We start from the raw sequence: 16,934 nt of genomic DNA, 5'->3' as shown, positions 1-16,934 counted from the left end.
CAAACCCCTATTGATATGGAAAAGGCTGTCAAACCTATGAATGCTGGGTTAGCTTGTATCTTTAAGAAGTATTGTATATGTAAACTCACATATTATGGAAGAGTGGGTTGAAAAATTATTCAATCACATCTATGTTTTTATTTATTATATACAATTTATTATATACATACACACACTTAGCTCACACATTTATATATGGCAGTGTTTTTCAACCAGTGTGCCGTGGCACACTAGTGTGCCGTGAGAGATCCTCAGGTGTGCCGCGGCACACTGACAACAGTGCGGGGGTGTCCCTCTTTCAAATGGTGTCCCTCTTTCAAATTTTGAAATATTGACAGGTATGTGACAGGCTCATCAGGCATCATTTACAACCATGACATTGACATTCATTCACAGACAATCATTATGATTGTTTGTGAATGAATGTCAATATGTCATGTATAGTTTGTAGGAGTCATGGCATGACAGCACAGTACAGTGTGTATGTATATATATATATATATATATATATATACATACATATACATACTGTATATATATCCTGTATTAGGCTACGTGTGATTTTGTAAAATTTTAGGATGGTGGTGTGCCACAGGATTTTTTAATGTAATAAAGTGTGCCACGGCAAAAAAAAGGTTGCAAATCACTGATATATGGGATGCCAATAGGGCTGCCAATTCAGCCGTGTTTTCCTGGAAACTTATGAGTTACACATGCTGCAGGGTGTGCAGGAAGGAACATGTATTGTGTTTCTGGACAGCACTATTCATATACACTATACATATTCCTCCCTGCACAACCTGCAGCATGTATAACTCATAAGTGTCCAGGAAAACTTGGCTAAAGGGGCAACCCTAGATGCCAAACATCCAGTATTATTAAGGTACAGGTCAGTGTTCATAATAAAGAATAAATATAGAAATAAGGGCCCTGTCAAGTAAAAACATTGTAGAAATCTATTTTTAAACAAATGATGATTTAAAATCAGTTTTAGCAGATTTGAGCAGATTTAGTTTTTAGAGTCATGTTGCGTAATGAATTATGCAAATGTATGCTAATTAGCACCGCATGTATTTTTTTCCAAAAAAGAAGCCACCGCTACCTGCACGCTTATACCTGTAGTTGGTATATTGCATATAGATTATATAGCAGTTCATGTTTTTAAGAGTTAAAGGGATAGTCTAATCAAAATTATACTTTCATGATTCAGATAGAGCATGCAATTATAAGCAACTTTCTAATTTACTCCTATAATCAATTTTTCTTCATTCTCTTGGTATCTTTATTTGAAAAAGCAAGAATGCAAGCATAGGAGCCTGCCCATTTTTGGTTCAGCACCTGGGTAGTCATCCAATCAGCAAGCGCTACCCAGGTGCTGAACCAAAAATGGGTTGGTTCCTAAGCTTAACTTCAAATAAATATACCAAGAGAACGAAGAAAAGTTGATAATAGGAGTAAATTAGAAAGTCGCTTAAAATTGTATGCTTTATCTGAATCAAGAAAGTTTAATTTTGACTAGCCTATTACTTTAAGGCAGAGTAGAAGAAATAGAAATACAAAAAAAAGTTCACTAGTTTTTTTTGGAGAAACACATTACCACTTCCTCTATGTTTCAGTTTCTCAAGAGGAATTCTAAATCTTCTTGGCTCTTGTACAAAAATGTGCCTTTGGCATTTGATGTGGAAGATATTTGCAGACTTTGATATAATTGCAAAACTGCTTATTTATTGAACACCAACAGCTCCCACAGCTATAGGAGTGGGACGGCAATGACTTTAAAAGCTAATGTTGGAAGAGCCTTGATGGTTTAAATTAGATTGTAATATTTTAATAGTATTTTATTGTTTTAGATATTTCAAGCATATTCCTTAACTCCATACTATGAGCTAAAATTAACTTAACAAAATATGTTGGCTCAATTGATCCTGTGGAAAAAAAAATCATTTTATGCAAGTTCAGATTAATCCTTTAGAAGAACCACTATTTTGCACAGTAAACAAAAACACATACATACTATAAAAAACAACAACCAAAGTCAAACCTCCAACCATTTGTGGCTAAGAATGAGGGACAAAGGAGGTTGATATGAGCCAGTAAAAATGTTGTGGGTGGAGCAATGCTGGGAGGGGATGGGTTATGGGTGGTTAGTGGGTGGGATTGTGGGTGTTTCTGGGTGGTCTGTGGGTGTGTCAGGGCAGTTTGTGGGTGTTTCTGGGTGTTCTGTGGGTGGGGCTAAGGAAAATTCTGTAAAGAGGGACATATGGCTGTCTCAGAGGGACAAAGCTCAGAATCAGGGACTGTCCCTCTCAAATAGGGACAGCTGGGAGGTCTGACCTAAATGGAAGCAGAAGATACAAGGCCAAAGGGGAAATTAAATGGTTAATTAATTCAGTACTCATGATAGTGGCCTAATCTGTTTGAAATCAGGTTTCCTTTCCATTTAAAGGGGTATAAAAGTACAAAAAGAAAATGCTCTAATATGTTGCTTGTATATAACTGTGTCTACCCCTCCCCCAGGAAAGGGATTAAACACAAAGTTAAAGTCAGCGCCAGAGCTGCAATGCACTACTGGCAGCTATCTGAACACATCTGGTGAGCCAAGGACCAGAGGTATTTATGTGTGCAGCCACCAATCACCAGCTAGTTCCCAGCTTTTTTCCAAAAGGATTCCAAGAGAATAAAGCAAATTTGAAAATAGAATTGATTTTAAAAGTGGCTTAAAATGACATGTTCTATCTGAATCATGAAAGTTTAATGTGGACTTTCTATCCAATTAACCAATAATTTAAAAAATATTTTTAACCATATAAAACAGTGCATTGCATTTATAGATTAAAATTATGATGTCTGTATTTTAGTTACGTCCAAATTATTTATATTTTAAAAGTGGGGTTTTTAACCTTTTTTTTATGAAACCACATTAGCAATGTGTTCGTTACTATTGGTTCATTTGAAAAGTTACTCGAAATGTGTTTTCCAGCTGATTGGTATACTGCTATCAATGTGTTCCAATACAAGGTATGTAGGTTGTAACACTCCAATATGCCACAAAGGAAATTGAAAACTATGAATAAATGGACTATCATAGTTTTTTCAATTGGAACACAATACATTTAAAAAAACTATGCAAACTGGAAATTCGGATGGGCTAGAATGGGGTTCTGACATTTTTGAAAGTATTTTCTATGACCAATGTCTAGTACTCTCATATGTCTATCTGCAGTATGTTTCCTTCCCCTCCATTCTAAATTGTTGCCTTGTGACGGAGGGCTGAGTTCTTTGTTTAGCAATGTTCAGATATTGAATGGCTAAACAAAATGAAAACCAATAAGTACATTTCAGGGAGGATGAAGCTATGTTCTATGCTATTTTAAATCCAATAAGACAAAACATTCTGGAAAGTCATATTCTTTTGAAACTACAATTGAAACAAAACTGCATTTTTGTTATTGATTATAAAATACGATGATGGATAGGCTTCTTTAATAAAATAGTCCGTAGTCCATTTTTTTTAAGGTTCAAATTTATTGATCAGTTATTAAAGTACAGATTTGCAAGTACAAGAAGATCAGAAACAATTATACATATACAGTACAGTATAAAGCGTTCACAAATAAAATCTTGAGGAAACTTATTTGCGTCTTTTTGTCTTCTTAGTGCATTTTTTTTAAACTTGATGTAATCTTGAACAACCATAAATGGTACTTATAGATATATAGGATGGTGCACTAATAGGGGTTAGGTTTTAAATTGTATTTTTGAGGTCAATGGAGGGACTGACAGAGAGCTGCAGTAGACGTGGAATGATGCACAAGAATGAGTCTAGCAGAGGACTTCATGATGGATTGCAGTGTGTAGGTGTGGTATCTTGTTCTCTGATTTGTTAAAGGGGGAAATGTCAGGAGCTAGCTATGGATTATATGAGACACAAAGCAGTAGGCATGAGTGGTTGAGGTAATAAAAGAGGTAGCCACAGGAAAAAATAACTCAGGTTTAGAGATCAGGAGCTTTAAATAGTGAGTGGTAATCCAGGAAGTGACGCTGGATAGGAAATTGGTGACACAACGGGCAAGGAATAGGATACGTATTTTTGTCTTGATCAGAAAGGTAGATTTGGGTGTCTTCAGTGTTCTCCAGAGAAAATGTTGCCAACCGGGTGGCAGGCAGTGCAATCTTATAACATTTTTGTTATTTATAAATCTTACTTAAGCTTTCCTAAGCACAAATTAAATGCATAATGTAATATAAATTGATTTAATGATAATTTGTACAATAAACATTGGGGAAAAAAATTAAATAATTTTAGTCAGGTGGTGTGTCCATTATATAGGTTAATGGGGAGAACACTGCAAATGATACTGAAACCCATAGAACTTGATTAAGGAATCTATAGAAGATGCATAGACTGAAAAATAAAGGGGCCAAGAACATGTAATATATATAACTGCTAACTTATGATTATAAATGATATTTTAGCTGGGTACAAGTTTCATAGCTTAAATGTGGGATTTGAGCAATATTTTTAACTTTTTACTAAACCTATAAATTCTGTGTAATAAAAACTGAAATAACCCCCCCCTTCTTTTTCCCTTAATTCTAGTGGCTGGCACAGATTTCATAATAGTGTTTACAACACCCCTTCCCCTTTTTGCCCCCCTTTGCTTTTTTCCCGTTTTTTACTTATCTATTTCTCTTTATAACTCTGAGAGAAATGGTAATAATACACCACTTATACTAAATATCTCTAGTTTATACAACATACTACATTGTTAACCCTTTAGTCAAGATTTTAAATATCCTACCCCGATTATAGTATTAAATGGAGAAAGAGATTCTTCATTTAGGGCCCGCGAGTTGCCCTTTCATATTATCGCCTACCTACTTTGTAACTTACTTACTGTCACCGTATGGTCCATGAGTGGCCATTCCTATTATAATGTGGGTAATTTGGTTGAGCAATAATTGTTATTTGTTTTGAGAATGCAATTTGTCATTTCCCTATATTATGTTCTTATTTGATGGACTTGGAAATTTATTCTTTGACAACTTGTTTTACCTTGCAATTTGTATTGACATTCACCTTTTGTTTGTATCGCAAAGAATCTCAATAAAAATATATATATAAAAAAAAAAAAATGAAATAAGCGTACAAAAATGATGATAGTTAAAAAAAAAAGCCAAGGGAACACACAAGATATGATACTTAAAAGACATTAAAATGCAAAAAGCTGCTTGAAAAGTGTTTTCTGATGGTTAGAATACCTTTGGCAACATCTCTCAATAATAATTATTAGTGGAGTATATATGAGAACAGGTTAAATAGTCACTATTTTTAAACAGATAATTATATTACCCGTGCTACACTTCAGGACTCCTGTCAGTCTGCCCTGTTAGGGAGTTGAGGAATGGTGGCATTGGGAATAGGATTCTAACTTGGCCATGTTTTGCCTTGGCCTTGGGGTACATATGCTGCCTAGTGGGACATGAATAGTGCTGTAACACATCACCATCTATACTACTCCTTGCACACCCAGAAGCATGTGTAACTCATGGCTATCATAGCCAAGGAAACCCTAGGAGGGAAATCTGGTTTACAAAACATCTTTACACTTTGTAACTAACAAGCATTCTGTGGGATGGAACCTGTAGCTGCTGTCCTTCTAACTACTTTATGCACAATAAACCTTGTTGCCACTCCGAACCATGCCCCCAGTGCATCCAGCTATGTCCCTGACCGCCCATACTCTGAATTGACTATCCGCCAGATAACTGCTGGCTGCTGGGCCAATGAGAGTTCGCCCCTCATCTCACAGTGAAGAAAGGAAATGTTGTGAGCCAAAAACTCTGCAGCAGAACATGCACAATATTGCTTAAAGGGATAGGAAACCCAATATTTTTCCTTCATGATTCTGATAGGTCATGCGATTTTAAACAACTTTCTAATTTACTTCTATCATCAATTTTCTTCATTCTCTTGGTATCTTTTTTTGATAAGCAGGGGCGTTTGCTTACAGGCTTATTTCTGGAGCATTATTTGGCAGCAGTTTTGCTAGAATGTTATTCATTTGCAAGAGCACTAGAGGGCAGCACTATTTCCTGTCATGTAGTGCTCCAGATGCCTACCTAGGTATCTCTTCAACACAGAATAATATGGGAACTAAGCAAATTTGATAATAGAAGTAAATAGGAAACTTCTTTTAAATGGTATTCTCTGTCTGAATCACAAAATATTTTTTGGGGGGTTTCATATCCCTTTAATGACACATGAGGATATTTTGTTAGTAAGCAAGATTTGTTTTTGTTATAAATAGGGGGGCTTATTTTAATATGGTCCTAAGCAAGGGCATACAGTCATAATTTACTGTGTCTAGAGGCTATTATGTTTAAAATGTTATACTATTTAATGGCAATTAAACTAAAGTAAACTAATTGTAGAGAGAAAGCCAATGTTGTCTTTAACGTACAATAAGATTTTCTCCTTATCATATGCCCTTGTCTGTATACCAATGTGCATTATGTGTAAAATATATGCATGGTTAGAGCAAACAGAATATGTTCTAATGAAAAATGTCTGATTTACAACATAGCCATCTTTTAATACTCTTTAAACTGTATTTGTTGTGACAGGTCCAATTTGCAATTCTTTAGATGTGGTTAAGGTTGAAAATGTCTAAAAAGATTCTGTTTTATATCAACGATGGCAACGGTCCAGGGGTGTTTTGCGTCTATTGGAAATAAATTGTAAACTCCACACAGACAAGAAAAGCATTGGTAGGAAACACAAACTGAATTACTGCTATAGCTCAATATATCACTGTTAACAAATGTAAGAAATAAAATTCATATGATAGAGTTTATTAATATTTCTACCTTTTTTTTAAAAAAAACCTAGGTTGTTCTGGATTTTATGTCAGTTTCCTGCTTAAGAGACATTTCACTCAAATTGTTTTTGTTAATTCTAAAATAAAGCATTTACATTACATTTTTTATTTTATTTAAAGTGATGGTAAATCCAAACGTATAACAAACGCTAGGATTTACCATCACTAAAAATAAACATTAGTTTCTGTCATTGTTTCCTAAAAAACAATGTTAAACTCACCCTATCTGTGCGGAAAGTATATCGATATATCAGCACCTCTGGCCGCACACGGCACAGCGCTTTCTTCAATGAGGTGACTTTTCCACCTCTAAACCAATAGCCGTCCTTGTCAACTGGCATCCTATCACATAGGCACATCCCTCCTCACAAACACATGTGGCTCCACCCACTCACCCTTACTGTATCCCGGGTTGTTGTGACTCCTCCCCTGGATTGTGATAAATCCACCCAGAGATCCTCTGGTGCCTAATATAATCAGGGAAATGTAAGGAAGTATGTATATTTGTAAACTTCAATGTAGATTTTACTTGTTAGCAGTTTTGTAATAATGCTTTTAACAATGTTAAAGGGTCATTGTGCACTAGACTTTTCTCTGCATAAATGTTTTGTAGATTATCTATTTATATAGCCCATCTGGTAGTGTTTTTATAAAAATGTATAGTTTTGCTTATTATTAAAGAACATTGTGCTGATTTTCAGACTCCTAACCAAGCCCCACAGTGTCAGATGTATATGTGCGTTTACAGACTCCTGCAGGCTCCTGTTTATGTAATCTGTCTTTTCATATGCAGGGAAGGGGGGAGGTGGGGAGTGTCTGCACTTTTTGTTTACCCAACCCTTTTCAGTAAATGTCCCAGACTACCTCATCAACAGTGCTAACATGGGAGCTTCTAAGTAAGTTTTTAAAAGGCTTTGTACTGGATTTTTACTTCAGTTTCTGTGCATATTCTTCTTTATAGTAGTGTCTATTACATGCAGTTATATGAAAATTGGTGTATACTGTCACTTTAAACATTGTGAAAATACTGCCATCTAGTGCTAAAAAGTGTATAACAACTACTGCCTTATAGATATACAGAAATGTATATGCTCTTGGGGCTAGATATATCAATGGCTAGGCGAACTCTGTATGTGCCTCGCCTGTAACTGCGCCCCAGCTCGCCTCCAGAGAAGCACACATGTGCGCCTGAATTTATAAAAAAAATAGACGTAATTTTGCGCACGCGAGCTGGGGCGTAATAATGATAAATTTCGCCTGTCAGAAACAGCATTTACTCCCTATTTATCACAGTACATCCCTATAAATATTTACGCCGCCATGTTTTGGTTATTAAAAAAAACGTTTTTTAAGTTAATATTTAGCTTATATTTATATTATATAATGTTTCTGTGCTGTTTTTGCCATATGTTGATAATTTAAGATCGCAAAAATAAATATATCGATATATTGATATATAAAACTGTTGGTACCCATATGCGCCAATGGAAGCGCAAATTTCTGGCAATAACAGTCTCTTCTTGGCGCTGATCCTTTGAAAAATTAGTTAAAAGAAGAAAGTACTGCATCACAAGATGTAAAAGCATGTATTATAATGGTGTTCGCCTCAGTCTGTATGGCGAAATATACAACACGCAATTGAAGCCGAAATTGCAGTTCCCTATCGGTGCAAAGCAATGATAAATAAGAAACTGGGCGTATTTGTAGGTCGGGCTGTTAAATTACGTCTATTACTAATGTATATTATTGCACTCGGGAGCACGCCTGTGCGCCTAGGCGAATGCAAGCTGAGTGCGAAAAAGTTTCTTTCAGATTTGCGCAATTATAGGCACAGAGTGCTGTGATGAATATGACAATCAGGTCGTATGCGCTATTTTGGACGGGATTAAAGGAGAATGGCTTTTATAAATCTAGCCCTTGAGCCTACCTTCCTGCTTTTTAACAAAGTACATCAAAAGAACAAATGAAATTTGATAATAGAAGTACATTGGAAAATTTTAAAATTGTATGTTCTATCAGAATCATGAAACAAAAATGGGTTTCATATCCTTTTAATGTGATATCGCTTGTTATTGATTTTAAATTGATTTTTATCATTGATTATGCAGAATCAATATTTAAAACAAATTGTTCTGTTAAAACGATCTGTCCTGCCACTGGAATGAATTAGCTATAACCTCTTTTTATTGTTGAAACAAAATTGAATATTTGAGTTTGCAAAAGCAAGTTTCACTTAGGCAGTTGCTTTGTGATCTGTTAAAAGTTTATGTAATTCTAATTAAACATTTTATTTGTCTGTGTTGCATCTATAAAGTTGTTTTTGTTTTTTTTAATGTTCTTGAGCTGGAAGCTTTCTAAACTAACCTTATCAGCCAATGGGATTTTATCCCACAAACCAACTGTGCAAAGAAATATGTATTTCCTGTTAGTTTCAGAATGAAATTAAACAGCTTTAACATAACAATTTTCATGCAAAATATTTTTACTGTTTAACTAGTGTGTTTCTTACTCATGACAGAGATTTTGGCATTTAAAGTGCCTTTATTTATTTATTTAAACAAAACTTTACCATTAGTTCATGTCAAATGTAATTCATAACATTGTCACAGCCTATAGTTATCATCTTGTACATGTTTTCTATATTTTGATCATTTGTTGTTTTCCTTGGTAAATGTTATTACTGATTGTTTAACATGATTTATTAAAAGAATTGGCCCAAACCTGCCCCTGAGATATACAGAAACAGGACAGGATTCGGGGATACGTTTTCCATAAGCCGTGATTAAAGGGATATAAAACCCACATATACAGGCCCATTTACCGCTGCTCCATAACCCTGTCCGCCTGCTCAGAGCAAATACGATCGGGTTGATTGACACCTCCCTGCTGGCGGCCGATTGGCCGTGAGTCAGCAGGGGGCGGCGTTGCAATACACTCTCCGCATTTAACATTGCACCAGCAGCTCACAAGAGCTGCTGGTGCAATGTTAAATGCGGAGAGCGTATTGCTCTCCGCATTTAGCGAGGTCTTGCGGACCTGATCCGCAGTGTCGGATCAGGTCTGCAAGCCCTTTGATAAATGGGCCCCAATGTATTGTGTGCTTCAGACAGAGTATATGATTTTGTAAAAATTTGCCATTTACTTTTATTATAAAATTTGCTTTGTTCCCATTATATTCTTTGTTGAAGAGATGCATAGGTAGGCATCTAGAGCACTACATGGCAGGAAATAGTGCTGCCCTCTAGTGCTCTTGCCAATGAATAACATTCTTGTAAAACTCCTGCCATATAGTCCTCCAAAAACGGGCAGGCTCCTAAGCTTATGTCCCTGCCTTTCAACATTAGATACCAAGAGAACAATGAAAAATTGATAATACTGTAGAAGTACATTAGAAAGTTGTTCAGAATCAAATGTTCTATCTGAATCATAAAAGAAACATTTTGGGTTTCATATCTCTTTAAATAAGGCATCTGTCATTTTGTTTAATCCACTTGTACCTACAAAATAATATCCACAAATGGGAATTTGTAGTGTGTCCTTGAGGGCAGGGTTGAGACTAGGATTGTCATCTTTTCCCCAGCTATTTTGGTGGGACTATTTTAGTGTAGGTATGGCCATTCATCTGACCACTTGCCCTAGGCACCGCCCGTACAGTAGAGGAGCACACTGTACACGCCCAATACAGCAGTAAACTTTGTATCAAGTGCAGGCTCTCTGATGAGTGGCGATGTGTCTCCCATCCTATATTATAAAAGGCCAAGTGTTTGTCTGAAGCCATCATGCGCAGTAGAGACAAACACTTGGCCTTGAGATAGGGAGCGCGAGATACACAGCATAGAGTAGGGAGCGCGAGGTACACAAACAGCTGTGAGGTCTGGGAAGCGCGAGGTAAGCTGATTGAAACAGCCTGTGGCAAGAGATATGGAGCGCGAGCTACTCAACAGCTGTGAGGTGTGCTGCATGAGAAGCGGCCACGCGCTCCCCAGACCTCACAGCTGTTTGTGGCCGACGGGAGCGTTGTGATGGGGGCGTGGCCGGGCGTCGCGATGGGTGTGGCCTGGCGGGTGCCGCCACGATGGGGCGTGGCCGGGCGGGGTCCCGCGATGTGAAGACTTCAAGACAGAGCCAGAGAGGGAGCAGGAGAGGGGGGGGAGAGAGAGCCAAAGAGAAGGGGGGGAGAGCCAAAGAGAAGGGGGGAGAGCCAAAGAGAAGGGGGGGGGGAGCCAAAGAGAAGGGGGGAGAGCCAAAGAGAAGGGGGGGAGAGCCAAAGAGAAGGGGGGGGAGAGCCAAAGAGAAGGGGGGGAGAGCCAAAGAGAAGGGGGGGAGAGAGCCAAAGAGAAGGGGGGAGAGCCAAAAAGAAGGGGGGGGGGAGCCAAAGAGAAGGGGGGGAGAGCCAGAGAGGAAAAAGAGCCAAAAAGGAGAGAGAGCCAAAGAGGGGGGAGAGAGAGCCAAAGAGGGGGGAGAGAGAGCCAAAGAGGGGGGAGGAGAGCCAAAGAGGGGGCGAGAGCCAAAGAGGGGGGGAGAGAGCCAAAGGGGGGGGAGAGAGCCAAAGGGGGGGGAGAGAGCTAAAGGGGGGAGAGCCAAAGAGGGGGGAGAGAGAGAGCCAAAGAGGAAAGAGAGCCAAAGAGGAGAGCAAAAGAGGGGAGAGAGCCAAAGAGGGGGGAGAGAGAGCCAAAGAGGGGGGGGGGCAGAGCCAAAGAGGGGGGGGGCAGAGCCAAAGAGGGGGGGGAGAGCCAAAGAGGGGGGGGGGGCAGAGCCAAAGAGGGGGGGCAGAGCCAAAGAGGGGGGGGGGCAGAGCCAAAGAGGGGGGGGAGAGAGCCAAAGAGGGGAGAGAAAGAGCAAAGGGGAGGGGAGAGCCAAAGAGGGGGGGAGAGAGAGAGCCAAAGAGGAAAGAGAGCCAAAGAGGAGAGAGAGCAAAAGAGGGGAGAGAGCCAAAGAGGGGGGGGAGAGAGCCAAAGGGGGGGAGAGAGCCAAAGGGGGGGGGAGAGAGCCAAAGGGGGGGGGAGAGAGCCAAAGGGAGGGGGGGAGAGAGCCAAAGAGGGGGGGGAGAGAGCCAAAGAGGAGAGAGAGCAAAAGAGGGGAGAGAGCCAAAGGGGGGGGGGGAGAGAGCCAAAGAGGGGGGGGGGAGAGCCAAAGGGGGGGAGAGAGCCAAAGGGGGGGGGAGAGAGCCAAAGGGGTGGGAGAGAGCCAAAGAGGGGGGGAGAGAGCCAAAGAGGAGAGAGAGCAAAAGAGGGGAGAGAGCCAAAGAGGGGAGAGAGCCAAAGAGGGGAGAGAGCCAAAGAGGGGGGAGGAGAGCCAAAGAGGGGGGAGAGAACAAAAGAGGGGGGAGAGAGAGCAAAAGAAAGGAGGGAGAGAGCCAAAGAAGGGAGAGAGCCAAAGAGGGGAGAGAGAGAGCAAAAGAGGGGAGAGAGAGAGCAAAAGAGGGGAGAGAGAGAGCAAAGGAGAGGGGGGAGAGAGAGCAAAGGAGAGGGGGGAGAGAAAGCAAAAGAGAGGGGGGAGAGAAAGCAAAAGAGAGGGGGGAAGAGAGAGCAAAAGGGAGGGGGGAGAGAGCAAGGGGTGGGACCGCTGTACTGCAAAAAATGGCCTGTGTACACGGGCTTTAGTACTAGTAAGGATATAATCAGCAAAAGTCTGCCGACATTGCCACTGAGCTGCAATGTAGGTGGGGGGGGGGATGCCTATATATTCACCATGTCAGCAATTGACTTTGTAAATAAATACAAATAAAGACAACAACAAAATTCCCATTAAAACTATAGGAGCTGGGTATTGTATTGTACAATGTTAGAATATGTATGTAAACTGTAAGCGTGATTGTACTAATCTTCTATTGTGCCCTTAGGTGTGGGTTTTTACTTATTTTAAGATTGCTATTGCGCATTCACAATATTCATATTTACACTGTATTGAGAACGCGCATTTGAGATCACAATATTCATATTTACACTATATTGAGAACGCACATTTGAGATCACAATATTCATATTTACACTATATTGAGAACGCGCATTTGAGATCATAATATTCATATTTACACTATATTGAGAACGCGCATTTGAGATCACAATATTCATATTTATACTATATTGAGAACGCGCATTTGAGATCATAATATTCATATTTACACTATATTGAGAACGCGCATTTGAGATCACAATATTCATATTTATACTATATTGAGAACGCGCATTTGAGATCACAATATTCATATTTACACTGTATTGAAAACACACATTTGAGATCACAATATTCATATTTATACTATATTGAGAACGCGCATTTGAGATCACAATATTCATATTTACACTGTATTGAGAACGCGCATTTGAGATCACAATATTCATATTTACACTGTATTGAGAACGCGCATTTGAGATCACAATATTCATATTTACACTATATTGAGAACGCGCATTTGAGATCATAATATTCATATTTACACTATATTGAGAACGCGCATTTGAGATCACAATATTCATATTTACACTATATTGAGAACGCGCATTTGAGATCACAACATTCATATTTACACTATATTGAGAACGCGCATTTGAGATCACAATATTCATATTTATACTATATTGAGAACGCGCATTTGAGATCACAATATTCATATTTACACTGTATTGAAAACACGCATTTGAGATCACAATATTCATATTTACACTGTATTGAGAACGCGCATTTGAGATCACAATATTCATATTTACACTGTATTGAGAACGCGCATTTGAGATCACAATATTCATATTTACACTATATTGAGAACGCGCATTTGAGATCACAATATTCATATTTACACTATATTGAGAACGCGCATTTGAGATCATAATATTCATATTTACACTATATTGAGAACGCGCATTTGAGATCACAATATTCATATTTACACTATATTGAGAACGCGCATTTGAGATCATAATATTCATATTTACACTATATTGAGAACGCGCATTTGAGATCACAATATTCATATTTACACTATATTGAGAACGCACATTTGAGATCACAATATTCATATTTACACTATATTGAGAACGCGCATTTGAGATCACAATATTCATATTTATACTATATTGAGAACGCGCATTTGAGATCACAATATTCATATTTACACTGTATTGAAAATGCGCATTTGAGATCACAATATTCATATTTACACTATATTGAGAACGCGCATTTGAGATCACAATATTCATATTTACACTGTATTGAAAACGCGCATTTGAGATCACAATATTCATATTTACACTATATTGAGAACGCGCATTTGAGATCATAATATTCATATTTACACTATATTGAGAACGCGCATTTGAGATCACAATATTCATATTTATACTATATTGAGAACGCGCATTTGAGATCACAATATTCATATTTACACTGTATTGAAAACACGCATTTGAGGTCACAATATTCATATTTACACTATATTGAGAACGCGCATTTGAGATCACAATGTTCATATTTATACTATATTGAGAACGCGCATGTGAGATCACAATATTCATATTTACACTGTATTGAAAACACGCATTTGAGATCACAATATTCATATTTACACTATATTGAGAACGCGCATTTGAGATCACAATATTCATATTTATACTATATTGAGATCGCACATTTGAGATCACAATATTCATATTTACACTATATTGAGAACGCGCATTTGAGATCATAATATTCATATTTACACTATATTGAGAACGCGCATTTGAGATCACAATATTCATATTTATACTATATTGAGAACGCGCATTTGAGATCACAATATTCATATTTACACTGTATTGAAAACACGCATTTGAGGTCACAATATTCATATTTACACTATATTGAGAACGCGCATTTGAGATCACAATGTTCATATTTATACTATATTGAGAACGCGCATGTGAGATCACAATATTCATATTTACACTGTATTGAAAACACGCATTTGAGATCACAATATTCATATTTACACTATATTGAGAACGCGCATTTGAGATCACAATATTCATATTTATACTATATTGAGATCGCACATTTGAGATCACAATATTCATATTTCATAATGTTGCAATTGCGAAACATAAAAGTAAGATATACATGAAAAGCTCTTTGCACTGTTCAGAACTATTTTCTTTTCCAATTTACACTAATAATTTTGTTTTGTTTTTTAGAATTTCTCTGGAGTAGACTGTGGTTAATTGGGGTTGATGAGACAGTGGGAAGCTTTGGAACAGACCATGGCAAACAGCTATGTAACAGTCTCTGATGCATACTGTATTGCAGAATCATTACCATACTACGGTGAGTTGTGTATTTACTTATTTCCTTTATATTTTCATTATGATGTTTAAGATAACCTTTAAAAAGTATTATGTGGGAAAAATATGGAAACATAAATTAAGTCTGATATTTTATTATTAGATTTGTTTATTATTGTTATTACGTTTGTTAAAGTGATTGTATGGATGACGAACCTGGCTTCCTCCAATTGTTGCGTGCCCCCTTTGGTGTCCAACTCGTGGGGCACGCAACCATTGGAGGAAGCGGTATTCATCATCCATATGCTAAAGAAAGCAGGAGATGCGGGCGGAGGATCAGCATTATGTTTACCATAATGCAATGGGAAGTATTTTTTTTTAAATAAGCATATTTGTAAACTTTAAAGGGATACTAAACCCAAAGTGTGTCTTTAAATTGACACTGAACCCAAATATTTTCTTTCGTGATTCAGATAGAGCATGACATTTTAAGCAACTTTCTATATTACTCCTATTATCAAATTTTCTTTATTCTCTTGGTATCTTTATTTGAAATGCAAGAATGTAAGTTTAGATGCCGGCCCATTTTTGCTGAACAACCTGGGTTGTCCTTGCTGATTGGTGGATACATTTATCCACCAAAAAAAAGTGCTGTCCAAAGTTCTGAATAAAAAAAAGCTTAGATACCTACTTTTTCAAAAAAAGATAGCAAGAGAATGAAGAAAAAATGATAATAGGAGTAAATTAGAAAGTTGCTTAAAATTTCATGCTCCATCTGAATCACGAAAGACAAAAAATTGGGTTCAGTGTCCCTTTAATGATTCAGATAGAGCATGCAATTTTAAGCAACTTTCTAATTTACTCCTACTATCAATTTTTCTTCGTTCTCTTGCTATCTTCATTTAAAAAGCAGGAATTTAAAGCTTAGGAGCCAGCCCATTTTAGGTTCAGCACCCTGGATAGTGTTTGCTTATTGGAGGCTACATATAGCAAACCAATAGGCAAGCATAACCCAGGTTCTCAACCAAAAATGGGTGGGATTTTAAGATTTAAATTCCTACTTTTTAAAAAAAGATAGCAAGAGAACAAAGAAAAATTGATAATAGGAGTAAATTAGAAAGTTGTTTAAAATTGCCTGCTCTATCTGAATCATAAAAGAAAAAAATTGGGTTTAGTGTCCCTTTAATGAATTAATTGCCCCTGTTTTTAAGATTATTTTTTGATACTGGGCTTTAATTTGCTAAAGTTTACAATCACTTTAAACTCATTATTCAAGCTTACAAGCTTAGTAACATTCCTAGCTACTCTATTAATCCACTTTTTAAATTTCTGTGTATCTTTCTTTCTTTCTCCTGAAGCCATAATAAAATGTCAACATTACAATATACTTACACTTACAGTATGTAAAGATTACTCCTCAAAATACAAAAAGATTATAATCAATTTTTTTGTAAAATGTTACGTAGAAAATTAGTTACTACTAACAAATCTAATTTACCTGTATAAACTACATATACAAATTTGAAATAAAGGCACATGCTTAATTACCTAACATTGCAGGGCTGCTTTTTTGATAATAAATTATTGATGTCTGTTTTTTGCTGAGTGGTGCTGAGGGTCACACAAAAACCTTTGGAGGGCTGGACCTGGGACTCCCTGACTTACAGAGTAGAACTAGCACAATTAAACATACAGTGGTAAACCTAAGTAATTTAAAGGGGCATGTTACCCATTTGCTAAATCATTTGAAAGTAAAGATTTCACCATAGTAAACTTCCTTAAACTGAAGAAAAGT

General features: G+C 37.5%; 1 protein-coding gene across 1 annotated transcript in view; it reads left to right on the top strand.

The window, feature by feature from the left end:
* LOC128653336 (bile acid receptor) overlaps nt 1-16,934 on the top strand; it is a 162,422-nt gene that overhangs the window by 81,703 nt on the left and 63,785 nt on the right. Inside the window, exon 2 of the mRNA XM_053706555.1 lies at nt 15,053-15,182. Within this exon, the coding sequence (XP_053562530.1) occupies nt 15,089-15,182 (94 nt within the window). The 5' untranslated portion in view covers nt 15,053-15,088. The remainder of the gene's footprint in view (nt 1-15,052; nt 15,183-16,934) is intronic.

Source organism: Bombina bombina, chromosome 3, assembly GCF_027579735.1.
Source record: "Bombina bombina isolate aBomBom1 chromosome 3, aBomBom1.pri, whole genome shotgun sequence".
NCBI classification, from domain to species: Eukaryota; Metazoa; Chordata; class Amphibia; order Anura; family Bombinatoridae; genus Bombina; species Bombina bombina.
Note: the sequence above shows the minus strand (reverse complement) of the source record. Positions and strands in the feature narration are given on the sequence as shown.